The 26,818-nt window shown below is 40.6% G+C and overlaps 1 protein-coding gene across 1 annotated transcript; it reads left to right on the top strand.

Annotated features, from left to right (window-relative positions):
• The first annotated feature begins 266 nt into the window (after window positions 1–266).
• On the top strand, window positions 267–26,244 carry LOC106140388 (coatomer subunit beta). Its single transcript, XM_060944631.1, has 20 exons — window positions 267–441; window positions 715–806; window positions 1,429–1,658; window positions 2,154–2,323; window positions 2,807–3,014; window positions 6,788–6,925; window positions 8,411–8,603; window positions 9,662–9,807; window positions 10,334–10,474; window positions 11,284–11,439; window positions 11,984–12,081; window positions 16,470–16,648; window positions 17,556–17,743; window positions 19,572–19,701; window positions 20,756–20,902; window positions 21,854–22,015; window positions 23,385–23,530; window positions 24,412–24,501; window positions 24,651–24,803; window positions 25,768–26,244. The coding sequence occupies exons 2-20, from the start codon at window positions 716–718 to the stop codon at window positions 25,858–25,860; spliced, it is 2,859 nt and encodes a 952-aa protein (XP_060800614.1). The 5' UTR covers window positions 267–441; window position 715; the 3' UTR covers window positions 25,861–26,244.
• The last annotated feature ends 574 nt before the right edge of the window (window positions 26,245–26,818 follow it).

Genomic DNA, 26,818 nt, shown 5'->3' with positions numbered 1-26,818 from the left:
ATTTATTTATTCGACTTGTTGGCTATTAGAACTGATTATAAAAATTTATTCATTATCAGGTAGGTATATTATCTGCGGCTATTATAAGCTGTGTATAAACCACAAACGCAAATTTTATGTCATAAAAAGCTCAATCGTAATTAGAGCGCCTAATTGGTGGAATTATCGTTCGGAATTTTTGACAGCAAAAAAGACTCAAGGTCTAGTACTGAAATCGCTAGATTGGCAACACTAAGTAGTAACAGTTGACATTTGCAAGACGTATTGTTTTATTTGACACTTTGACTTTGACGTTAGTTTTGTGGATGTGGAGTGGACACGTATTTTGTATCAAAAATTAATTTATTTGTGATAATTGTGTTTTTTATTGTACCAGCTTAACATTGAATCCAATTTACATAGTAATATTATCTAGCTTAACACTTAATTTTAACAATTCAGGCAAGTTTACTTATTCTCTACTGATCCCTAAACTAGATAGGTATAGTAAGGGTAGGGCTACCGGACAAATGGGATAAGTTGGAAGTAAACATTTAACAACATAGGGCGACACATTAATAAAATACTATTTAAAAACTCTTCTCAACACCTTCTAGTTTATTTAAGTAAAAAAAAAACAAAACATACATTAAGGTTGGAATTCCATTGCTTGAATGATATATGAGTAATAAAAGATTTCTATGTAATAAAGTTTCTTCTGGTGCGTTGTTACAGCATGGCGAGCGTGGAACAGCCATGTTATACCCTTATCAACTTCCCTACCGATGCGGAACCCTACAACGAGATGCAACTCAAGCTTGATCTTGGTGAGTACATACATACCTATTATTACATCTATATCCCTTAAAGGGTAGACAAAGCCTACTGTCATGAAAAGACTGTACGGTCTACATTTAGCTGTATGGTGCAATGAAAGAATTGAGATTCAAATAGTGAATAAACTGAATAAATCTTCAAACTTTTTATCATACTTAATTGATATTATTGACTCCAAGCTCTGAAGCAGAGAGTGGATGCCACAGGAGACACAAACATGAGAAATCATTATAACTAATAAGAATCAATAAGAAGGCAACTAATGAAGATTTCTTAGTTGCTAATCTTTTGATACTTATACCTAAATAAAATGGGAGATATGAGTACTAAATGAGTAAAGTACAATATATACTTTAACAAATGTTGCTGTTTTTACTTTTTGGACCAGTTGCAAATATGCCTATTATTGGACCTTGGTAGTGCATTGCTTGTTGCAAATGGTGTTTACTTTCATTAATAAATAAAAATCTTTATCTGTATAAGTATTTATTATAAAATATAGTATAATTGAGTTAGTATCTCGTAACACAAGTCTCATACTTATTTCGAGGCTAACTTATTCTGTGTAATTCCTCCCATATACTAACATTTATTTATCTTTGATTTTCACAGAGAAGGGTGACACAAAGAAGAAGATTGAAGCTCTGAAGAAGACAATCAGTATTATCCTCTCCGGTGAGAAGATCCCAGGTCTTCTGATGATTATTATACGGTTCGTGTTGCCACTGCAAGACCACACCATCAAGAAGCTGCTACTCATCTTCTGGGAGATCGTGCCAAAGACCACGGCAGATGGCAAGCTCATGCAAGAGATGATTCTTGTGTGCGATGCTTACAGGAAGGTGAGTTCAATTGGACTACGCCAAATTTGATTTGATTTGTTGATTATTCAAGAATATTGCTTTTGCTTCTTGCTATGCTACAAGTCCTTGGTGTCTGTGCTCTTTAAAGATTTTTTTTTCAATTCCCTTTCATCACATATCATTTTTTTCCTTACATACATACAACAATATTATCACGTCTACATCCCTTGCGGAGTAGACAGAGCCAACAGTCTTAAAAAGACCATATGGCCATATTCAGCTTTATGGCTTAACAATGGAATTGAGACTCAAATAGTGACAGGTGGCTAGCCCATCGCCTACAAGACAAATCCCAAGTTTATTAGCCTTAGTGCTGAGAACCACACAACACACATATTTTTTTGCCTTCCTATAGACAATTTATTATTCCTTTCTTTTATCTCTTTTGCGCCTTCGGGCCTGGTATGGACATTAAAAATGTAGAAATTGACTTTCCCAATATGAAATGGATGACTAAAGTTCCTTTACGTACAGGACTTGCAACACCCCAATGAGTTCATCCGTGGCTCCACTCTCCGCTTCCTGTGCAAGCTGAAGGAGCCCGAGCTGCTGGAGCCGCTGATGCCGGCCATCAGAGCCTGTCTCGACCACAGGCACTCCTACGTCAGGAGGAACGCCGTACTAGCTATCTTCACTATTTATCGGTGAGTGAGTAAAGATCACAAATGTTTCTGTGATGTACATACATACATAAAATCACGCCTCTTCCCCGGAGGGGTAGGCAGAGACTACCTCTTTCCATTTGCCACGATCTCTGCATACTTCCTTTGTGATGTGATGTGAAATAAACCTCAATATTGGATGAATGAATAGAATGGGATAAAATCTTTGTTTAATACATATCTTTATTTTAATATTTTGACAGACAAGGCTTAAGTGAAAGATGGCTGTTATAAATTTTTTCTTAACGATGTGGAGATAGTTTGTAAAAACCTGTGATTGATGTCACAGATTAACAATGTTTTATGAAAAAATAAGTATTTGGTCCTCAGGTGAGACACATCTTTTTGGAAACTCTTTTTGAAATTTAAAATTAAAGAATTTCATGACAATTGTGGTCAATTGACACCAATATTTCTGCCTGGTTTTCATGAAAGTTAGCACTGAGTCAATTGTTTTGCCCACAGCAACTTCGAATTCCTCATTCCCGACGCTCCAGAATTGGTAGCGACGTTCCTCGAGGGCGAACAGGACATGTCTTGCAAACGGAACGCCTTCCTGATGCTGCTCCACGCTGACCAGGAGAGAGCACTGTCTTATCTCGCTGCAAGGCTGGATTCTGTGCAGAGTTTCGGAGATATCCTTCAGCTTGTTATTGTCGAGTTGATATACAAGGTAAGGTTGCCATTTTTTCTCAATCTTTCATACTACTTTACTTTCAAAGTCTTTTTGGCCCACTTGGGAAGAGCTCGGGGTGCGCGTATTATCAATGTATTGAGAATACTGGAAGAGTCTCTATATGTAGACAGCCAGATGACTGAATGACATGACGATTAGTGTTAGACTCTTGAATCTTGTAAGATGAACAGGACATGTTGTGAATCTTGTAAGATGAACAGGACATGTTGTGAATCTTGTAAGATGAACAGGACATGTTGTGAATCTTGTAAGATGAACAGGACATGTTGTGAATCTTGTAAGATGAACAGGACATGTTGTGAATCTTGTAAGATGAACAGGACATGTTGTGAATCTTGTAAGATGAACAGGACATGTTGTGAATCTTGTAAGATGAACAGGACATGTTGTGAATCTTGTAAGATGAACAGGACATGTTGTGAATATTGTAAGATGAACAGGACATGTTGTGAATCTTGTAAGATGAACAGGACATGTTGTGAATCTTGTAAGATGAACAGGACATGTTGTGAATCTTGTAAGATGAACAGGACATGTTGTGAATCTTGTAAGATGAACAGGACATGTTGTGAATCTTGTAAGATGAACAGGACATGTTGTGAATCTTGTAAGATGAACAGGACATGTTGTGAATCTTGTAAGATGAACAGGACATGTTGTGAAAATAATGAGTGACCCCTTCCTGATGTTGCTCTATGCTGACCAGGAGATAGCATTGTTGATACTTCGCAGCTTTTCTGGTTTTTTTTTAGTTCGAAGATACCCTTCAGCTTTTAAAATTATTATTTTTTTACCCTCAGCATAAAAAAAATATTTATTTATTTATCTTTTATTGTAACAATTACAATTTGTAAAGTACAATAGGTGGACTTAATGCTAATAGCATTATCTAACAGTGTACCATTTTAGGGTTAAGTAGAGAACTTATTCTTATTACTAATTGAAAAAAAATATTCAACATTTTTAAACTTCACTCAAAATTATAAATGTTTTCAACTAAGAATTTAATTAACATTATGTATTAGATTGTATATCATTGTTTATTACTAAAATGTTTGAAATGGAGAAAATGAACTACTTGAGACAGTATTAAACAAATATCATCCGGTAACGAAAATATTTCTAAAACTCAGGACATAGTAAATGCTTTTGATAATTTCTTTGCAAAAATCCCTGTGGAGCTAACTTCTGACGTTGACTCTTGTCCATTGCGCGCTGAAACCCTACTTAATAATAACACAACTCCCATCAAATCTGTCTTTAAATTTAAATATGTTAACTCTGATAATATATTAAAGGCGTTCAAACAACTTAATTTGAAAAAGTCTGAAGACCATTGGGGTATGTCTGTTAGTATCATAAGTCAAATCATAGATATTATTGCATCTGATCTAGCTTTTTTATTTAATGAATGTATTGATGAGGGTATTTTTCCAAATTTAATGAAATGTAGCAAATTAATACCTCTATTCAAAAAAGGGGAGAAAACAGTCCTTGGCAATTATAGACCTATTTCTATATTGCCAGTTTTGAGCAAGGTGTTTGAGAAGATGATGCTTAATCAAATGCAACAATATTTTAAAATCAATAACATTTTCCATTCCCAACAATATGGGTTCACTGCCGGGAAGTCCACCACTGATGCGGGAGTAGCACTTGTTACTCAAATCTATGACGCGTGGGAGAGTTCACAGGATTCAGTTGGAGTCTTTTGCGATCTCTCTAAAGCATTTGATTGCGTAGATCATCAGACACTTTTGCGTAAACTTCGTCAATATGGGTTTGACCACAAATCAACTAAACTAATGGCATCCTATTTGACTGATAGGCTTCAAACTGTAGATATTAATGGAGTAAAGTCAAGCGGTTCAAGCGTCTCAATGGGTGTTCCTCAGGGCTCAATTTTAGGACCATTCCTCTTCTTGGTATATGTCAATGACCTGCCTTTTATGGTGGAAAAACAGGCGGGTATAGTGCTGTTTGCCGATGACACTTCTTTAATATTTAAATTAGATCGCCATAGCGAAAATGTAAGTTCGGTTAATAATATACTGTCGGCCATATCTATCTGGTTCTCAACCAACAATCTTCTTTTAAATGCTAATAAGACCCAATGCATTAAATTTACCCTTCCAAACGTAAGGCAGGCCAATACTGACATAACACTGGAAGGCCAGAAATTAGAATTTGTTGAAAATACAAAGTTTTTAGGAATTATAATTGATGCAAAGCTACAGTGGGGTGCTCATATTTCTAAACTATCCAATAGACTTAGCTCTGCCGCTTATGCTGTTAGGAGGATCCGACAATTGACAGATGTAGCTACAGCTAGGCTTGTTTATTTCAGCTATTTTCATAGCTTGTTATCTTATGGTTTACTTTTATGGGGTAGCGCGGCTGATATACAAACTATTTTTATAATTCAGAAAAGGGCCGTTCGCGCAATTTACGGCTTAGGACCAAGAGACTCGTTAAGACAACTCTTTAAGAAAATAAACATACCTACAGTAGCGTCCCAGTACATTTTTGATCTTATAATGTATGTTAGGAAAAATACCTCTTTTTTTCAAAAAGTTAGTGCCACAACTGATAGAAATTTACGTAATAAACATAAATTAGTCATGCCGTTTCATAGGCTTAGCAAAGTCAGTAAATCATTTATGGGGAACTGTATACGATTTTATAATAGGTTGCCGGAGTCTGTTCTTGATATGCCCAACCGAAAATTCAAAGAGACATACATACATACATAAAATCACGCCTCTTTCCCGGAGGGGTAGGCAGAGACTACCTCTTTCCACTTGCCACGATCTCTGCATACTTCTTTCGCTTCGTCCACATTCATAACTCTCTTCATACAAGCTCGGCGGTTTCGGGTACTTTTCAAAGAGTATGTAAAGAAAGTACTTTGTGGGAAGGCTTATTATAGGACTGATGATTACCTTAATGATAAAAACATCTGGCTCGAGCTTGGCACAGGAACCTCGTAATTAATTGTAGTTTAATTTGAACTTAAATCAAAATTTCAGTACACTCTGTACATAAATCTTTTTAAAATTGGCAATCCATAATATATATATATATATATTTCTTTTTTCAATATTAAATCTCATAAATATATAAATCTCCCGTGAACAATGTATTCTCCCGTCCACATTCTATTCTAAGTATAATTTAATATTGTGAAGTTGACGTTGTTGATGAAAATGCTGCAGTGCAGTTTGTTACCGCTTCTTCTGCACTGACGCCTTGGAAGCGGCAGTAAACTTAGTTTTTAAGTAATTTATTTGACGTCAACCAAGTTGTTAAACCATACGACAATTATTAAGCGATATAATAATATCCTATAATAATGAATAAAAATTTTGAATTTTTTTTTTTGACTTGTGGCGAGGAAAAGCACTGTATTTATGCACTGATTTTCACAATAATTGGTTAGATGAAATGAACTAAAATACTATATAATTCCTAAATACATGCACTTATTAAACTGTTTTGTGTAGATGCCAAAAAAAAATTTGAAATATTTTCACCAACATTTTATCAAATAAAAAAATGAAATATTGTTTTTATAACTGGCCAGCACTTGGCTAGCAACAAATAAACAGCAACACAAAGAGGTTGAATGTTCCATTGATAAAAGTTTTAACAATCATGTTTTAATGTAGCAAACAATGATATACCAAATAAATAAAATAAAAATTAAACAACCTAAACGTGTGAATGTAATTGATATTGTCTCACAACAGGTGTGTCACGCCAATCCATCGGAGCGCTCCCGCTTCATCCGGACCGTGTACGGGCTGCTGAACTCGGCCAGCCCCGCGGTGCGCTACGAGGCGGCCGGCACTCTCGTCACCTTGTCCAGCGCTCCGGCCGCTATAAAGGTCAGTGTTTGTAGCAATGACAGATGATGAACATTTCGAAGGAAGAAAATTGTTTTTTTCTCCGGCCGCTATAAAGGTCAGTGTTCTAGTGTTTGTAGTAATGACAGATGTTGAACATTTCGAAGGAAATATAAATTGTTTTTTTTTTTCTGTTGAAGAAATGATTGATTATATCTTTATTTTTATGTTTTATTTGTTTGTAACATTTTAATTATTTTTATATGTGATAAATGTCATCAAATTAATTAAAAACAAAAATATTATACTGCTTTAGAATTATCAAAATATCTCAATGTGTAGTTTGGTCTTCCTTTTTCAAAATTCTATGGTTAAGTTTTATGGGATTGTTGATTCATTATTATGGGACATTCTTTTTCTAAGAGCGTTGGTGGTCCAACCGGTAAGGTGTCCGGTTAATAATGCGTGATGTGAAACCTGCTTATAGGTTAGAATTCCACTTCAAGTATATACATACCTACAAATGTCTATTCTCGAAGTTATATACTTTAGTTTGAATACTAACCGATGCTTTTATGGTAAGGGAAAACATCGTGAGGAAACCTGCACATTCAGGCAACTAACTGGATGTGTAACCATGATCGCTCCAATACCGGTTAGGTTTACCTGCAAAGGTTGCGGCGGTCAGACGGGAGTCGCTTCGTGCCAAAACCTGACTCACCCAATCCAGGATCCACGGTCAAAGGCATACCCCGGGCTCCTCTCCTGACTGATGAGCCGAGCAGGCGAGACACTTTTTTTCTGCGTTCCAAATACCTAACTGTTAAGAAAATAGTGATCGAGAATCGCTTTGTGTAAAAACCTGATTCACCATATCCAGGATCCTTGGCCAAAGGCATATCCCGGGCTCCTCTCCTGATTTACAGGGTGACTTTCAATTCAACTGCATAAATTTAACTGTTAAGTGTACTCATCTAAAGGATATTTTAAAACGTTAAAAGAAAAATATCGGTTCATATTTCAGAAAGTACGAAAAAAAAATAAAAGTATCAAAATCCACGATCCTAAATACGTCATATCACCCCGGCCGGGGGAAAAGCGACGCGTAAGATTCAGAGGTCAACGACACAATTCATTCAGCTGAGCGATCTCGACAACTCTGTACTTTACTTGATCTTGATACTAGAAAAATAATTTATTTTTTAGACATTTATTTACATGTTTAGTTTTAATTTCGTTTTGTAGTTTTGGTCTATAATAAAGCGTGTGACGTAGTTTTTGAGGGTTTTTTTAATGTGAAAATGATGACGTTTAATTTAAATAAAAATAGGCTCAAACAGCTCAGAAGCATGGGTATAGTCTATGTTTAAAAGGATGCAGTTGATTTAAATGTCACCCTGTTTATGTTTTCTGCCTTCCAATTATCTAACTGTCTATAAAGTCGCTGACGGGACACACTATATATACCTATAATATAAAGTGGTGGTGTATGTGGTGTATGTGGTGTATGGATGCGGCACTCGGCAGGCGGCGGCGGCGTGCTACATCGAGCTGGTGGTGAAGGAGAGCGACAACAACGTGAAGCTGATCGTGGTGGCGCGGCTGGCGGCGCTGGCGGCGCGCGGCGAGGCGGCGCGCGCGCTGCCCGCGCTGGCCATGGACGCGCTGCGCGTGCTGGCCGCCTCCGACCTGGACGTGCGCCGCCACACGCTGCAGCTGGGTGGGTGCCGGGTGGTTGTGGTGGATGGCATAACATAGAAAAAAAAATTCTAAATTTGGAACTTTTTATTCATTATTATTAAAAGTACCCGAAACCGCCGAGCTTGCATGAAGAGAGTTATGAATGTGGATGAAGCGAAGGAAATATGCAGAGATCGCGGCAAGTGGAAAGAGGTAGTCTCTGCCTACCCCTCCGGGAAAGAGGCGTGATTTTATGTATGTATTATAGGATACTTTATGTCGTTTAGTAATAGTCAAAAATTTTAGTTTCTCAACATTGGTTGATTTAATAGTAGAACCACTCAATTTTTTCCCATAGATGTCGAAAGAGGCGTATAAAATTGTGATTCCTCTTGTAGGCGATGGACTAATGAGCTGTCACTTATTATGAATGTTGACGGCATAAAATAGAAAAAAAATATTTAATTTATTTAATCTTTATTTTATTTTTTTTAATCTTTATTATAGAATACTTAGGTCGTAAGAGAGGACTACCTAAGGCGTATAAAATTGAGATTTCCCTTGTAGGCGATGGACTAATGACCTGTCACTTTATATGAATCTCAATTCTATCAGTAAGCCAAATAGCTGAACGTGGCCTATCAGTATTTTCAAGACTGTTTGCTTTATCTACCCTGTTAAGGACATAGACGTGATTATATGTATGTATGTATAAGTCTGTTTAAGTTTTAACGGGCAAAGTCAACTGGCATACATATACAATTATAGGTGTAATTTTTTATTATTTCTTTTCTTTAATATTGAATGCAGTGCTTCATTACATGCCCTTATATTCTCCTGTAATCTCCTGTAAACTACACGTGTATACCTGAACTTTCTACGAAACGTATAAACGTACAAACAAACATAATAATGCTACACGTGTATACCTGAACTTTGTTCAAGACGTATAAACAAACAAACATAATAATGTTCTTCAACCAGTCACAGTCTTGGACCTGATGATCCCCTTCTATTCTCCTGAAAACTACACGTATACCTGAACTTTCTACGCCACATACAAACAAACAAACATACATAATAACGTTCCTCCCACAGCCTTGGACCTGGTGAGCCCCCGCCACGCCGAGGAGCTGGTGGCGGTGCTGCGCAAAGAAGCTGCGCGGGCCGCCGGCGCAGACCACGATGATGCTGCCAAGTACAGGCAGCTGCTGGTGCGCGCCATGCACAGGGCGGCGCTCAAGGTCAGTGGTTCATTGCTACAGGCTAATTTATTCCGTAAATCCAAATGTCGTGTGGTTCCTGTCACCAATATAATAAAGAATAGGACCACTCCTTCTCTTTCCGATAGATGTCGTTAAAGGCGACTAAGGGATAGGCTTATAAATTTGGGATACTTCTTTTATGCAATGGGCCAGCAACCTGTCACTATTTCAAACTCAATTCTATCATCGAGCCAAACAGCTGAACGTGGCCTATCAGTCTTTTCAAGACTGTCGGCTCTGTCTACCCCGCAAGGGATATAGACGCGATTACATGAATGTATATACATGTTATTCAGTAGAAAACCCGTGAAGAGGTAACAAACAAACTCACTTTGCGGGTGAAAGCCAGTCATGATTTATTCCCACAAATACAAACGGCCGAAACTCACGATGTTTGTTTACAATATCTTTATTGCATAGAAATTTACACAGTAACAGGAAAACAGTACACAGTTATTTAAAAAAAAAAAAAACAAATCACTTAGTAGATGATCTCTCGTTATAGTTCCCCGAAGTGGCGGGCAGTGTGGCCCCAGCTTTACTGGAGCTGCTGGGCGACGGCGGCGAGCCGGCCGCCCACGACGTCATGCTGTTCCTGCGCTCCGCCTTGCACGCCTTCCACGACCTCCGCGACCATATCTATCAGGTAAAGGGGGGTTTGAATGTGTCTTGAAGTGATGATTGAAGTGTTTGAGATGAACTAATAATTTTGGTCGTGATTACGGGCATTAGAAATTAAATCTACATACATACACATACATAAAATCATGTCTATATCCCTTGCGGGCTAGACAGAGCCAACAATGTTGAAAAGCAGTATTTTCAAGAGTCTTTTGGGCCACGTTTAGCTATTTGAACAGAATCACAAGATTATAAGCCTACCCCTTAGTCGCCTTTTACGAAATCCATGATCGAGAGATGGAGTGGTCCTATTCTTTTTTTTCTATTGGTGCCGGGAATCACACGGCACAAAAGTGATAGAATAAAACAGATTTTTTTTTAATTAGACAAAAGGTATCACTTGTTGCCAAGGTACCTATCACAAGGTAACAAGTGATACCTTGTGTCCAATTTGAAAAATAAATCTGTTTTATTCTATTCCGATCGGATTGAGATTCAAATAGTGATTCTTAAGTTCAACCTGAGATATAACAATATATTTCGAGAACCTTCCCGAGTGGATGATAATCGGCCTCTGTGGCGCAGCGGTAATACGCTTGTCTGTGACACCGGAGGTCCCGGGTTCGAATCCCGGCCAGGGCATGATGAGAAAAGAATTTTTTCTGATTGGCCTGGGTCTTGGATGTTTATCTATATAAGTATTTATTATTATTATAAAATATAGTATCGTTGAGTTAGTATCTCGTAACACAAGTCGCGAACTTACTTTGAGGCTAACTCAATCTGTGTAATTTGTCCCGTATATTAAAAAAAAAAAATGATGGATTGTTCCAGAAACTGCTGGAGTCAGTGTCGAGCATCCGCGTGGGGCGCGTGGCGCGCTCGGCGCTGTGGCTGCTGGCGGAGTTCGCCGACACGCCGGCGCGTGCGCAGGCTGCGCTTGACGTGTTGGCGGGCGTCATCCCCACGGCCAGACCCGACGACGAGAAGGTAACTTGTTATATAAACGTGTTTGAGTCCCGGTCAGGGCGTGATGGGAGACCATTCATTCATATAAGCACGATTTAAATATAGACAGGTTGCAAGCTGAGATACATGAGAGATAAACTTTTACAATCCTACTACTATTATAAAGGCGAAAGTTTCACATAGGCTACTTTTTATCCCAGAGTTCCCGCGGGATTGATAGGGTTTCCATGCGGACGAAGTCGCGGGCGGCCTCTAGTATGAGATATTCATTATTTAATTCAATATTTTATTTTTATGTTTTTTTAGGGAGTTGACCGGCGTGATAGTAAGCAAAATGGATTCCATTTTACTTACTATCACTAATCAAACGTATCAATGCACGCGAACTTGCATTTGCAAGTATTATATAGTAATATAGTAATTGCATTTGCATTAATTGTAAGTATCGAATAAGGCGCAAAACTCGGAAAGGGAACTTCAGATTTTATTAATTCTCGAAATAAAATGGAAAAATTCAAAGAGCCGTAAATAAATACTTAATGTCACATTTCTCTTCTGTAACAAGGAGAAAGAAGCCGTGAAGAAGGAGGAATCGTCTGCGCCGCGCCAACTCGTGACCAGCGACGGCACATACGCCACGCAGTCTGCATTCAACTTGCCCACGTGAGTATATCTTTGTTTTTAAGCTTTATGGAAATACTCATAAAGTCCAGTTTGAAACAAATAATGTCATAAATTTACATCGAATGTTCTTTGTTTTTTCTTTCCGTTTCTCTCAAATGAAAATGTCTTTTTCAAACCCTTGAAAAACGGTAGGGTTTTATAAGTAACATTGAAAAGTACTTATTAGCTGAACCCTTGCTGCTGGCGGCTGCATGGATTCATTCCCGTGGGAATATCGAAAAAAAAGTTCCAGTTTATATGGATAAGAATACGGTCATCAAAATCATTTCAAATTTCATTCATGTCTAGTATTTGTGTTAACGAATAAACACACATAATCCACACATGCTTATAAATTTTACATCACTACATAGTATAAAACAAAGTCGCTATTTTAGTCTACATACATACATACATAAAATCACGCCTCTTTCCCGGAGGGGTAGGCAGAGACTACCTCTTTCCACTTGCCACGATCTCTGCATACTTCTTTCGCTTCGTCCACATTCATAACTCTCTTCATACAAGCTCGGCGGTTTCGGGTACTTTTGACCTGACCCTTTACCAGGACGTCCTTAATTTGATCAAGATACGTTCGTCTAGGTCTTCCCACTCCGACCTTTCCCTCCACACTCTCCTTGTATATCTGCTTAGTCAACCTGCTTTCATTCATCCTCTCCACATGATCGAACCATCTTAACATACCCTTTTCTATTCCTGTAACTACATCTTCTTTCACATCACAACATTCCCTTATCACGCTGTTCCTTATCCTGTCACTCAATTTCACACCCATCATACTCCTTAACGCTCTCATTTCCACTGCATTTATTCTGCTTTCATGCTTCTTTTGCCATACCCAACTTTCACTCCCATACATTAATGTCGGGACCAACACGCCCCTGTGCACAGCCAGTCGAGCCTTTTTGGATAGTTTCTGACTGCTCATAAAGGCATGCAAAGCTCCATTCACCATGTTCCCCGCGTTCACTCTCCTTTCAATATCACTATCATACTTGCCATCTGATGTAAACTTTGATCCTAGATATACAAACTCTTTCACTTGCTCCACTTTTTCTCCTCCAATCAAAATATTACATGCTGTCATTTCTTTCTCCATTTCAAAAACCAGTGTTTTAGTTTTACTTACGTTCACTTTCATTCCTTTCTCTTTTAAAGCTTCATGCATACAGTTTACCATCTCCTGTAACTCCTCCGCTGATGACGCCAGTATAACCTGATCGTCGGCATAGAGCAGACATTTGACGAGTAACTCATTCATCCTTAATCCACTTTTAGACTCTTTCAAATCTGTCAAACAGCTATCCATAAATAGGTTGAACAGCCACGGTGACGCAACACATCCTTGCCTAACGCCTTTCTCAATCTTAAACCACTCAGTGTGCGCTCCGTTTATCCTGACACAAGCACTCGAATTCTCATATAAGGATTTCAGTGCTCGTATTAAGAGACTGCTCACCCCATGCATAGAAAGTGCTGACCACAATTCATTCCTCTCAACTCTGTCATAGGCCTTTTCCAGATCTACGAATGTGCAATAGACTTTTTGACTCTTGGCCAAAAACTTTTCGGCTATGCACCGCAAGGAAAAGACCTGATCAGTACATCCCATTCCCTTTCGAAATCCCGCTTGAGCATCCCATATTTTGTCATCAGTTTCATTCCTGAAAATGATGACAAAATATGGGATGCTGAAATGGATGAAAATGAAATAACGGTATGTGGTCTGCTGAAAGTCTATTTTAGTCTGTTTGTCTGTATGCTTAAATCTTTAAAATTACGCAACGGATTTTGATGCGGTTTTTTGTAACAGGTAGAGTGATTCAAGAGAAAGGTTTTTATGTATAATAACATTTATAATCTTGCACCCGTGCGAAGCCGGGGCGGGTCGCTAGTTTTTAATATAAGCAGGAAGTAGGATAGGTTACCACTTTTATATGCGTAATAATATTGCTTACATAATTAATACAAAAAATATTTGTTATTCTAGTGTAGGCAACGTTCTTTATGTTCGCTGTAGTAACGGTTGCTAAGGGTTTGTTTAGTTAGCAAAAAATGTCTGAGATTGTATTTATTGTCAAATATTTTCATAATATACTCGTAATAAATATACATATATATGTATATCATACTTTTAATTTGATTATTTCTCTCCTTCGGTCTTCTGTAGTGGATGACTAAGTTTTAAGTATACCTCCTACATCCAGACCTAGACGAACTTATCTTGATCAAATTAAGGACGTCCTGGTAAAGGGTCAGGTCAAGAGTCCCCGAAACCGCCGAGCTTGCATGAAGAGAGTTATGAATGTGGATGAAGCGAAGGAAGTACGCAGAGATCGCGGCAAGTGGAAAGATGTAGTCTCTGCCTACCCCTCCGGGAAAGAGGCGTGATTTTTATGTATGTATGTTTTATCTCGATTCTTATATTAATAGGAGTATGTTTAATTATCTAGAGTTTTCATTGTTTGTTACTTATTTGGAAAATGTATATATTCTTGCTAGTCATGCTGTGCAATGGTATGTGTTCCTTATTTAGTTCTATGAAAATTGACCTAGCAAATATATTATATATACAGCTTCCTTGTATTACTAGTGATGTGCCAAAATTATTTATATAAACATAAAGGCTGTAACAGGCAGATGGCGACAATACTGCAAAGATCTCTACGAAAATCCACATGAGCACCGATCACCGCATGACTCAACGGCATGGAGTGAAATGACTTTGGAACCTCCTATTCTTCGATCAGAGATCACTGCAGCCATAAACGCGCTCAAGTCCAAAAAAGCCCCTGGACCAGACCAAATCACAGCAGAGATACTAAGGGCTATGGGCCCTGGAGGTATAGACGCTCTACACAAAATATGCGAAAACATCTGGCGGACTGGAGAATGGCCCTCTGACTGGGCTAACTCTATTATACTGCCCCTTCATAAAAAGGGCTCCACCTCTAAATGTGGCAACTACAGAACGCTAGCACTGATATCACATGCCAGTAAAGTGATGCTCCATATCATCAACAGCAGAATTAGACACTTCCTGGACTGGCAAATTCCACAAGAGCAAGCGGGATTTGTTAAGGGCAGGGGCACTCGCGAGCAAATCCTAAACATACGCCAGCTGATCGAAAAAGCCTACGAATTCAACGTACCTATCATCTTGTGCTTCATCGATTACAGCAAAGCCTTCGACTGTGTCGTGTGGTCAGACCTCTGGAATATACTGGGAGAACTGGGAGTGCCTCAACATCTTGTGGCGCTTGTCCGCTCGCTGTACCTAAATAACCAAGGCATCGTCAAAATCGAGGATTGCACATCGGAGCCATTTAGTTTTGCTAAAGGCGTTAGGCAGGGCTGCATCCTGTCTCCGATTCTCTTCAACGTTTACGGAGAATACATCATCAGGCGGGCTTGCGAGGACTGGGACGGCGGAGTCACGGTTGGTGGCACCAGACTGACAAACCTTCGTTACGCAGACGACACCACATTAATAGCTGCAAGTGAAAGCGAAATGGTGGAATTCCTTGCCCGTATTGAGAACACCAGTTTGCAATTAGGTCTCAAAATCAACCACGCCAAAACCAAACTAATGGTGGTAGATCGTGCCGGAAGACTTGAACTGACGAATGCTCTCAACTTAGACATCGTCAATGACTTTGTCTACCTGGGGGCCAACATCAGTGACAGGGGATCCTGTGAGACGGAAATAAGGAGACGAATAGGGATGGCCAAAAATGCCATGTCTCAACTACAAAAGATATGGAGGGACCGAAGCATTTCACGGAAGACAAAAAAGAAACTTGTCCACACTCTGGTCTTCTCCATATTTAGCTACGGCGCCGAGACATGGGTCCTGAAAAAGGCTGATAGAGACCGCATAGATGCCTTCGAAATGTGGTGCTGGAGGAAGATGCTACAGATACCCTGGACTGCCTTCCGTACCAATGCATCAATCCTGCGTGAACTCCAAATCAAAACGAGACTGTCCACCACCTGTCTCCGCAGGATACTGGAATTTTTCGGCCACATTGCACGGAAAGACGGTCACAACATGGAGCAGCTAATGGTGACAGGCAAGGTTGACGGAAAAAGACCTAGAGGTCGCAGCCCTACAAGATGGTCGGATCAAATCCGATCGTCACTAAACACCGATCTCCATAAGGCCCTCCACGACGCAAAGGATCGCAACAGGTGGAAGGAAGACATCAAAGAGAAAGTGATTCGGCGGGGGAGTCACGACCCTCAGCAATGAGGTATACGACGCGAGGAGGAGGATAGTTGAAACTGTCGGAAATATGATACAAAAATATTGGGTCAAAGTTATACGACTCTACGGTATGTATGTATGTATGTATGTATGTATGCAGGCCGACGGCGAGCAGCAAGAGCAAGGGCCCGGCGCTGTGGCAGGCGCTGCGCGACGGCGACAGCTTCACTTGCGCGTGCGCGCTGTCGGCGCTGGCCAAGCTGGCGCTCCGGCTGCCGCCCGCGCACGCCGCCCGCGCCATGCACCTCGCCGCCGCTTTGCTCGCCTCCTACAAACAGCGTATGATATTCTCATTTCTTTATTGCTTATACAGGCTGACTTTTAATTCAACTGCATAAATTTAACTATTAAGTGTACTCATCTAAAGGATATATAAAAACGTTAAAAGAAAAATATCGGTTCATATTTCAGAAAGTACCAAAAAATAATAAAAGTATCAAAATACACGATCCTAAATATGTCATATCACCCCGGCCGGCGGAAAAGCGACGCGTAAAATTCAGAGGTCAACGACACAATTCATTCAGCTGAGCGATCTCGACAACTCTGTACTTTACTTGATCTTGATACTAGAAAAATAATTTATTTTTCAGACATTTATTTACATGTTTAGTTTTAATTTATTTTTGTAGTATTGGTCTTTAATAAAGCGTGTGACGTATTTTTTGTGGGTTTTTTAAATGTGAAAATGATGACGTTTAATTTAAATAAAAATAGGCTCAAACGGCTCAGAAGCATGGGTCTATTCTATGTTATGGTCTATGTTTAAAAGGATGCAGTTGTTTTAAATGTCACCCTGTATAAATATATACAGGAGAGATGACACAGATTGAGTTATCCTCGAAGTGAGTTCAAGACTTGAGATACTAACTCAACGATACCATATTTTATTATAAATACTTATATAGATAAACATCCAAGACCCAGGCCCAAACAGAAAAAGTTCACTCACACGACGCATCACTTTTCTTTTAAGCCAAACACCGTCCGTCTTTTTTTCTTCGTCTCGAACTTACTTCGAGGCTAACTCAATCTGTGTAATTTGTCTCGTATATATGTATGTATATATGTCTATGAAAAATGAATGAAATGAAAAAAAGATTTATTTTTCCACAACATACCAATATACATAATTATAAAGTCTATGGTTCCTTATATATATTTAAAATTTGGTTTATTATTCCAGCCAGCAGCGCTTCAAACGTGACTCTAACAGCGGACGACAGCGAGCACGCCGCCATTTGCATCTCCGCCGCCTTCAAACGACCGCCGGTGATTCAACACGCTCTGTTGCAGACCTCCCGACAGGCGCTCGGCCAATTACTGGCTCTGCCCGAAGCTGCGGCTCCTCAGCTGTTGCCGGATGTCAACAAGGTGACGTATCTCTCGTTGTTTTATATCCAGAATCTGTATGGGCTGGTCGTGTAGCTACGAGGCTTGAAAGCCACAAACATACATACATACATATGGTCACGTCTATATCCCTTGCGGCGTAGACAGAGCCAACAGTCTTGAAAAGACTGAATGGCCACGTTCAGCTATTTGGCTTAATGTAAGAATTGAGATTCAAATAGTGACAGGTTGCTAGCCCATCGCCTAAAAAAGAATCCCTAGTTTGTAAACCTATCCCTAAGTCGCCTTTTATGACATCCATGAGAAAGAGATGGAGTGGTCCTATTCTTTTTTGTATTGGTGCCGGTAACCACACGGCACTGCTGGTAACCACAGGGCACAAACATATGTAATAAAAAGTAAAGGGTCAGGTCAAAATTACCCGAAACCGCCGAGCTTGCATGAAGAGAGTTATGAATGTGGATGAAGCGATCAGAGCGAAGTATGCAGAGATCGTGGCAGGTGGAAAGAGGTAGTCTCTGCCTACTCCTCCGGGGAAGAGGCGTGATTTTATGTATATATAATAAATTTTAAGGTAAACCATATCGCGTTTCAAAACGAACACAAAATATTTTAACGCCATCTAGTTATACCTTTTACAATTATTGTTTACATAGATACTAGCGCCTGACGGCAAACCAAAGAAGTCTTTCTCACACAAAATAATAAACTTAAACACTCATATTCTTCTTCCTCTTGGTTTTGGTCTCAGTTGCATCCTCACCTCTCTGGAAAATCCAGGGGGATAACCTGGGGTCCTTAAGCAGAGCCTGCTTCAAACAGTTGGCTTTGATTCGCTTCCTCACGGAGATGGGATAGTTCAACTAAAAAAAAAAACACTAGAGGATGAGACCCTCTACGCAGAAAAGGATGTGAATTTCTTGCAATCCATTGGCTCGCTCGTCTTTCTCGATGTGTAGCCGGAATAAACAAATAAATAAATACCATACATACATATAATCACGTCTATTTCCCTTGCGGGGTAGACAGAGCCAGCAGTCTTGAAAGACCGATAGGCCATGTTCGGCTGTAAAAAAAAAAGAATAGGACCACCCAGTCTCACTCCACTGGATGTCGTAAAAGGCAACTGAAGGATAGGGATATAAAACTTGGGATTCTTCTTTTAGACGATGAACTAGCAACCTGTCACTATTTGAATCTCAATTCTATACATACATACATACATAAAATCACGCCTCTTTCCCGGAGGGGTAGGCAGAGACTACCTCTTTCCACTTGCCACGATCTCTGCATACTTCTTTCGCTTCGTCCACATTCATAACTCTCTTCATACAAGCTCGGCGGTTTCGGGTACTTTTGACCTGACCCTTTACCAGGACGTCCTTAATTTGATCAAGATACGTTCGTCTAGGTCTTCCCACTCCGACCTTTCCCTCCACACTCTCCTTGTATATCTGCTTAGTCAACCTGCTTTCATTCATCCTCTCCACATGACCGAACCATCTTAACATACCCTTTTCTATTCCTGTAACTACATCTTCTTTCACATCACAACATTCCCTTATCACGCTGTTCCTTATCCTGTCACTCAATTTCACACCCATCATACTCCTTAACGCTCTCATTTCCACTGCATTTATTCTGCTTTCATGCAATTTTCTTTCAATTCTATCATTAAGCCAATGATCTGTAACTATTTGAATCTCAATTCTATCATCAAGCCAAATAGCTGAACGTGACCATTCAGTTTTTTCAAGACTGTTGGCTCTGTCTACCCCGTGAGGGATATAAACGTGACCATATGTATGTAAACAGTTTCAGAACATGTTTTTCTCGTCTCAATGTCCAGGAGGAGCCGAAGAAGGCGGAGCGCACGGTGTCGGTGGAGACGGGCGTGCAGTTCGCGGCGCTGGCCGGCGCGGGCGCCGCCGCCGCGCACCACGACATGTTCGAGCTGTCCTTGTCCAAGGCTTTGCAGGGTGGGGGGTTGTTGTTTGTTGTTACAGACCACTTTTATTCTATTTATTACTAGAGAATGTCCGCGACTTCGTCCGCATGGAAACCCTGTCAATCCCGCGGGAATTCCGGGATGAAAAGTAGCTTATGTGTTGTTCTGGGTCTTCAGCTACTTACATACAAAATTTCATCGTAATCGGTTCAGTAGTTTTTGCGTGAAACAGTAACGAACATCCATACTGACATACAAATTTACGCGTTTATAATGTTAGTAGGATTTATTTATTTACTAATTTATGTACACGGAAAACATCGAAACTGATAATCACAATAAAACATAATTACAAATTCTGCTTATTTCAAAAGTAATCTCTTCCAGCAGACCCGAGATAGGAGACATGATGGAAAGGCGTGTAATCTACTCACAATCACACAACTAATTATAGACTTTCTTACTAATCTGAACAAGGTGTATAAGTCATGTGTGTTTTTAATTTCATTCTAAACGGTGTTGCTTTAGAGTCTGGTTTCTATTACCGTGCTGTGTGGTTTCCGACACTTTCTGTCTTTCTGATTTCGTAAAAGGTGACTAAGGGATAGGCTTATTAACTTGAGATTTGCTTTTAAGCGATTGGCTAGCAATCTGTCACTATTTGAATCACATTCCATCATGAAACCGTACAGATGAACGTGGCCGTTCAGTGTTTTCAAGATTGTTAGCTTTGTCTACTCCACAAGGGATATAGACGTGACTATATATGTGTATGTTCTACTACCTTACCTAAGGAATCTGTAATATAACTACTGTCTGTATCAAAAAGTCTGGCCTAAAGACAAAACGTATTATTTTTTACCTGACTTTTATACTCATGAATTTTAATTATAAGCACTTCGATATTCTAAGCAGCAAAAATCTAACCTAACCCCTAAGAAAATGATTTATGAACGTGGATGAAGCGATGGAAGTACATATGCAGAGATCGCGGCAAATGGAAAGATGTAGATAGTATCCGCTTACCGCTCCGGGAAAAATGCGTGATTTTATGTATGTATGTATGTATGTTCACTTGATTCCAGGTCGCAGCACAACGGGCGGCGAAGAGCGCGGGAAACTGTCCAAGGTGACCCAGCTGACCGGGTTCTCTGACCCGGTGTACGCGGAGGCCATCGTCTCTGTCAACCAGTACGACATAGTGCTGGACGTGCTCATCGTCAACCAGACCGGTGAGTCATCGGCGTTGCAACATCATCAGCGTTGCTACATCATCAGTGTTGCTACATCATTAGTTTAGTTTGTTTACATACACGTTTGTGATGATATTTATATGCAACAAGTCATAAAAACCCACGCGAGGGTATCATTATAAATAAAGGGAATAGTCTAAATCACGCAAGCATAGGTTTCACGGATTGCAACATATTTTCAAAATCCGACACAACAAAGTCGGAGCTGCGGTTCCCCAGGCATAACACCTAGCGGAAGATCTTCCCTTTGTGGCGGTCGAGCCCGAATCTTCGCTGCCGATACACGTTCATTTATATTAAATACACACATACAATCACGTCTATATCACCTGCGGGTAGGCCGAGGGAACACTCTTGTAAAGACTGCAAAGCCATGTTCAGCTTAATAGCAGCGTTTTACCTGAAATAAAACGCATACATTAAACCTATAAATAAGTTACAATATTTAATTGACTTTCTCTTTGAGTTTTCCCAAGGATTAGTCTCGTTTTTCCAAGTATGCCTAGAAAAACTATGCTTTTTTGAGGTGTCACTATGGATTTTTTCAGATTTATTAGCCAACCAAAGGGTCTGGGGTTTTTGGTACTGATAGCTCTTTCATTTTGGTCTCTATCTCAAAAACAAAATGACCATCTCAATAATAAGTTTCGAATAACGGTCAAGGATTTAATAGTAGAATTGAGACTCAAACAGTGACCGTACAAACCGTTACCGCGATTGACGATATCGAATTTTCTGCTTAATTTCAATTTTATTTAGATCACGATTACCAATTCAAGTGTGCACACGTCACTTTGTTCTATTATTAATAAACAAAATATTGTTCTATATCTATCAAGTTTTATTTATCAAGATCAAGCTATCAAGAGTCTCTGCTCCTACAGTGACAAAAGTTTAAAAAAGTAAACAAATAACGACTGCGCTCCTTAGACGACACGCTGCAGAACTGCTGCGTGGAGCTGGCCACGCTGGGCGACCTGCGGCTGGTGGAGCGGCCCGGCGCCGTGGTGCTGGCGCCGCGCGCGCACGCCGCCATCGCCGCGCACGTCAAGGTGGCCTCCACCGAGAACGCCGTCATCTTCGGCAACATCGGTGAGCGGTGTATACTGTACCGTATGCGAAGTTGAACAGGCGGACGGAGCATCACTGTACGGCAATATGAAGCACCCCGTATGCGAAGTTAAAAAGGCGGACGGAGCATTGCTGTACGGCAAAATGAAGCACCCCGTATGCGAAGTTAAAAAGGCGGACGGAGCATTGCTGTACGGCAAAATGAAGCACCCCGTATGCGAAGTTAAAAAGGCGGACGGACCATTGCTGTACGGCAAAATGAAGCACCATATTTACATACATAAAATCACGCCTCTTTCCCGGAGGGGTAGGCAGAGACTACCTCTTTCCACTTGCCGCGATCTCTGCACACTTAAATATATAAATATAAATATATACGGGACAAATTACACAGATTGAGTTAGTCTCGAAGTAAATTCGAGACTTGTGTTACAAGATACTAACTCGACGATATTATATTTTTATAATAAATACTTATACAGATAAACATCCAAGACCCAGGCCAATCAGAAAAAGTTCGTTTCTCATCATGCCCTGGCCGGGATTCGAACCCGGGACCTCCGGTGACACAGACAAGCGCACTACCGCTGCGCCACAGAGGCCGTCAAACACTTCCTTCGCTTCATCAACATTCATAACTCTCTTCATGCAAGCTCGGCGGTTTCAAAAAAAAAAGGTTTACAAGCGGAGCTACTAAGTTGTAACACAAGGAACTCTTTGAATATGCCTCACGTAAACACTCACCAATAGTGTGACAGTCGGCCGCCATTACGACATAGATGCGTCGTAGATTATCTCACGTGATGGCAAGTTTTCTGTCACTATCACATGTGCGTACAACGCCGCCATTACGATGCTTCACTGTTTTTTAAACCACACTCCGTCCAACTTTTTTTGTATGTCAATGATACTTTTACATTTTCTTCTTCCTTACTCTAGTCGCGGTTGTATCCTCACCAGTGTGGAGAGAAATCCGGGGCTACACCTTTTGTATTTTATGAGTAGAGTTACTCCTGAACCAGGATTTCAAGCAAAACACCGCTTAATGAAATAGATTATTTACTGACATTGGAATACTAAAGGATATTCAATCCAATACAACACACTTTTGACCATGACATGAATATATCCCTTGGGTGGTAGACAGAGCCAACAGTCTTAAAAATACAGAAAGGCCACGTTCAGCTGTATGGCTTCATGATAGAATTGAGGTTCAAATAGCGACAGGATTGCTAGCCCATCGCAACCCCAAGTTTACATGCCTATCCCTTAGTTGCCTCTTACGACATCCATAGAAAAGATATGGTGTGATTCGTTACTAATTTACCGGAAATCACACGACAATTTCGTCACAAACTACTCGTAATAACAAAAAGCTATCTTTGTCCAGTGTACGAAGTTAGCGGCGCATCAATGGACCGCGGCGTAGTTGTTCTAAACGACATCCACATCGATATAGTGGACTACATACAGCCCGCAGCGTGCAGCGACGCGGACTTCCGCCAGATGTGGGCGGAGTTCGAGTGGGAGAACAAGGTAATACAACCGCATCCACATCGGTATAGTGGACTACGTACAGCCCGCAGCTTGCAGCGAAGCGGACTTCCGCCAGATGTGGGCGGAGTTCGAGTGGGAGAACAAGGTAATACAACCGCATTCACATCGATATAGTGGACTACATACAGCCCGCAGCGTGCAGCGACGCGGACTTCCGCCAGATGTGGGCGGAGTTCGAGTGGGAGAACAAGGTAATACAACCGCATCCACATCGGTATAGTGGACTACGTACAGCCCGCAGCTTGCAGCGACGCGGACTTCCGCCAGATGTGGGCGGAGTTCGAGTGGGAGAACAAGGTAATACAACCGCATCCACATCGATATAGTGGACTACGTACAGCCCGCGGCTTGCAGCGACGCGGACTTACAAGGTAAACGAATGTTACATTTGGATCACGTCTTCATCCTTTAAGGAGTAGACAGAGCCAAAAGTCTCGAAAATACTGAAAAGCCACGTTCAGCTATTTGGCTTTATTGGATTGAGATTCCTATTTTTTTTCTATTGGTGCCGGAAACCACACGGCACTATAATCCAAATAAAGTTTGTCTTTATTCTATAATTTTTTTTAATCGTCTCTCATTTCTCTTACCGGCGACGTTTTACTTAAACGCCAAATTGACGCCCAACGTGGGGCCACAAATGTTATACATACATACATACATATGGTTATGTCTATGTAGACAGAGCCAACACTCTTAAAAAGACTGAATGGTCACGTTCAGCTATTTGGCTTTATTATAGAATTGAGATTCAAATAGTGACAGGTTGCTAGCATCATCGCCTAAAAAAGAATCCCAAGTTTGTAAGCCTATCCCTTAGTCGCTTTTTACGATTTTTTAATATCAATGTACGGTTTCAGGTGGCCGTGAACACCAACATAACAGATTTGAGGGAGTACCTGGACCACCTGCTTTCCTCCACCAACATGAAGTGTCTGACGCCTGACAAGGTACTGGAATTTGTTTTGATAACATACATACATACATACATATGGTCACGTCTATATCCCTTGCGGGGTAGACAGAGACAATAGTCTTGAAAATACCGAATGGCCACGTTTATGTACTAGTGTTTTTTAATGAATGTCTAATTCTGCAGGCCCTTTCCGGTCAATGCGGGTTCATGGCGGCGAATCTATACGCTCGTTCCATCTTCGGGGAGGATGCGCTCGCCAACCTCAGCATCGAGACGCCGCTGCACAAGCCCGGCGCCCCGGTGGCGGGCCACGTGCGCATCCGGGCCAAGAGCCAGGTATGACCTTGGACCTCCTACTGGCTTTAGTCCCGGTTGGAGTCTGACCACGCTGGAGAGGGGCCTGAGGTATGCCGTAGGTACTTGGCTCCCCCCTCCTGGCTTTAGTCCCGGTTGGAGCTTCACCACGCTGGAGAGGGGCCCGATGTATGCCGTAGGTACTTGGCTCCCCCCTCCTGGCTTTAGTCCCGGTTGGAGTCTCACCACGCTGGAGAGGGGCCCGGGGTATGCCGTAGGTACTTGGCTCCCCCCTCCTGGCTTTAGTCCCGGTTGGAGTCTGACCACGCTGGAGAGGGGCCCGGGGTATGCCGTAGGTACTTGGCTCCCCCCTCCTGGCTTTAGTCCCGGTTGGAGTCTGACCACGCTGGAGAGGGGCCCGGGGTATGCCGTAGGTACTTGGCTCCCCCCTCCTGGCTTTAGTCCCGGTTGGAGTCTGACCACGCTGGAGAGGGGCCCGGGGTATGCCGTAGGTACTTGGCTCCCCCCTCCTGGCTTTAGTCCCGGTTGGAGCTTCACCACGCTGGAGAGGAGCCTGAGGTATGCCGTAGGTACTTGGAACGCAGAAAAAAAGTATCAATCAGTAGAGGGGCCCGGGGTATGCCTTTGACCAAGGATCCTGGGTTTGGTCAGTCAGACTCCCATCTGACCTCCGGAACGTTTGCATGGTTATACATCCAGTTGCCTGAATGTGCACGTTTCCTCACGATGTTTTCCCTCACCGTAATAGCGTCGGTTAGTATTCAAACTAATGTACATAACATAGAAAATTGACATTGGTATATTGTCGGATGGGATTCCGACCTGTGCCTTTTTGCGCCAAACGCATTTTAACCGGGCCTATATACCTTACTGATTCGACCAAAGACGCTCTTATAGACGCTCAAGAGCCAGGTATGACCGTTGAAAGTATAAAGTAAAGCTTCCTTTATCTAATTGATTAATACGTTTTTCTTTTTATTTACAGGGAATGGCGCTAAGTCTCGGTGACAAAATCAATTTGATGCAAAAAACGCCCATTCAGAAACCGGCGCAGAATCCCGTGCCCATGCCCGCGTAAACGCCGAGCACGGTAACTTAGCCATGTTATAATTTTAACGATAAATTATCAGCTATGTTATAATTAAAAAATGAAAATATCTAAGATATGGTAATACTGAGTGATTGTCTATAGAGGTTTAATTTTGTTTTATAATATTTGAATTCCGAGTTCGTACTTTGAATATAAATTTTAATTGGATGCTGTGTAGTTTTAAAAAAAAAAATCTATAGGTATTTTTGTCTTTGCGTCAGTAAATTCTTTTTTCAGAATCTACCGTACAATACGTTTTCTTATTTAATTTTTTTTGTGATAAGTGACGTTCTATTGTTATTTCTCTATCAAATACAACTTGGCTATTATTTTTTAAATATTCATTATGATATACTAAATAATTATTATCATAAAAGTATTGTTTCTATTCACTTATTTAAGTAGGTACTTAGTTGTTAAAAAAATAATAAATAAATTCTCATAATATGGTACTATGCATTTATGTTTTACCTTAAATATAATGGTCTTTCAAATAGTATACTTAAATTGTCAAATTCAAAAAATTTGAATAGTACATACATAAATCACGTCATCATACATAAGTCTACATAAATCATCTAGGCAGAGACTCCATCTTTCCACTTTCCACGAATGCTTACTTCTTTCGCTTCATCCACATTCATAACTCTTCATGTAAGCTCGTTGGTTTCGGGTACTCTTAACCATACCTAAAAAAAGCGTTAGGCAGCAAGATATTCCTTAAGGGGGATTCCCTTGGGAATTTACGTGTACGAACTCGCGGGCAAAAATAATTTTTCTTCCTATTTTATCCTAATTTTTGGGGTAGCATTGGCTTAGTTGGTAAGTTTTCTCAAATTCGTTTTGTCACTTGCTGTTAAATTAGCGGAGTACATAATTTGAAGATTTCTTAATGTATTAAAATTTCCATTACGCGTAACGTTTTACCCACACGTAAAAAGTAATG

This window comes from Amyelois transitella, chromosome 6, assembly GCF_032362555.1.
Source record: "Amyelois transitella isolate CPQ chromosome 6, ilAmyTran1.1, whole genome shotgun sequence".
Lineage (NCBI taxonomy): Eukaryota > Metazoa > Arthropoda > Insecta > Lepidoptera > Pyralidae > Amyelois > Amyelois transitella.
The sequence above is the reverse complement of the archived record's forward strand: the minus strand, read 5'-3'. Positions and strand labels throughout refer to the sequence as shown.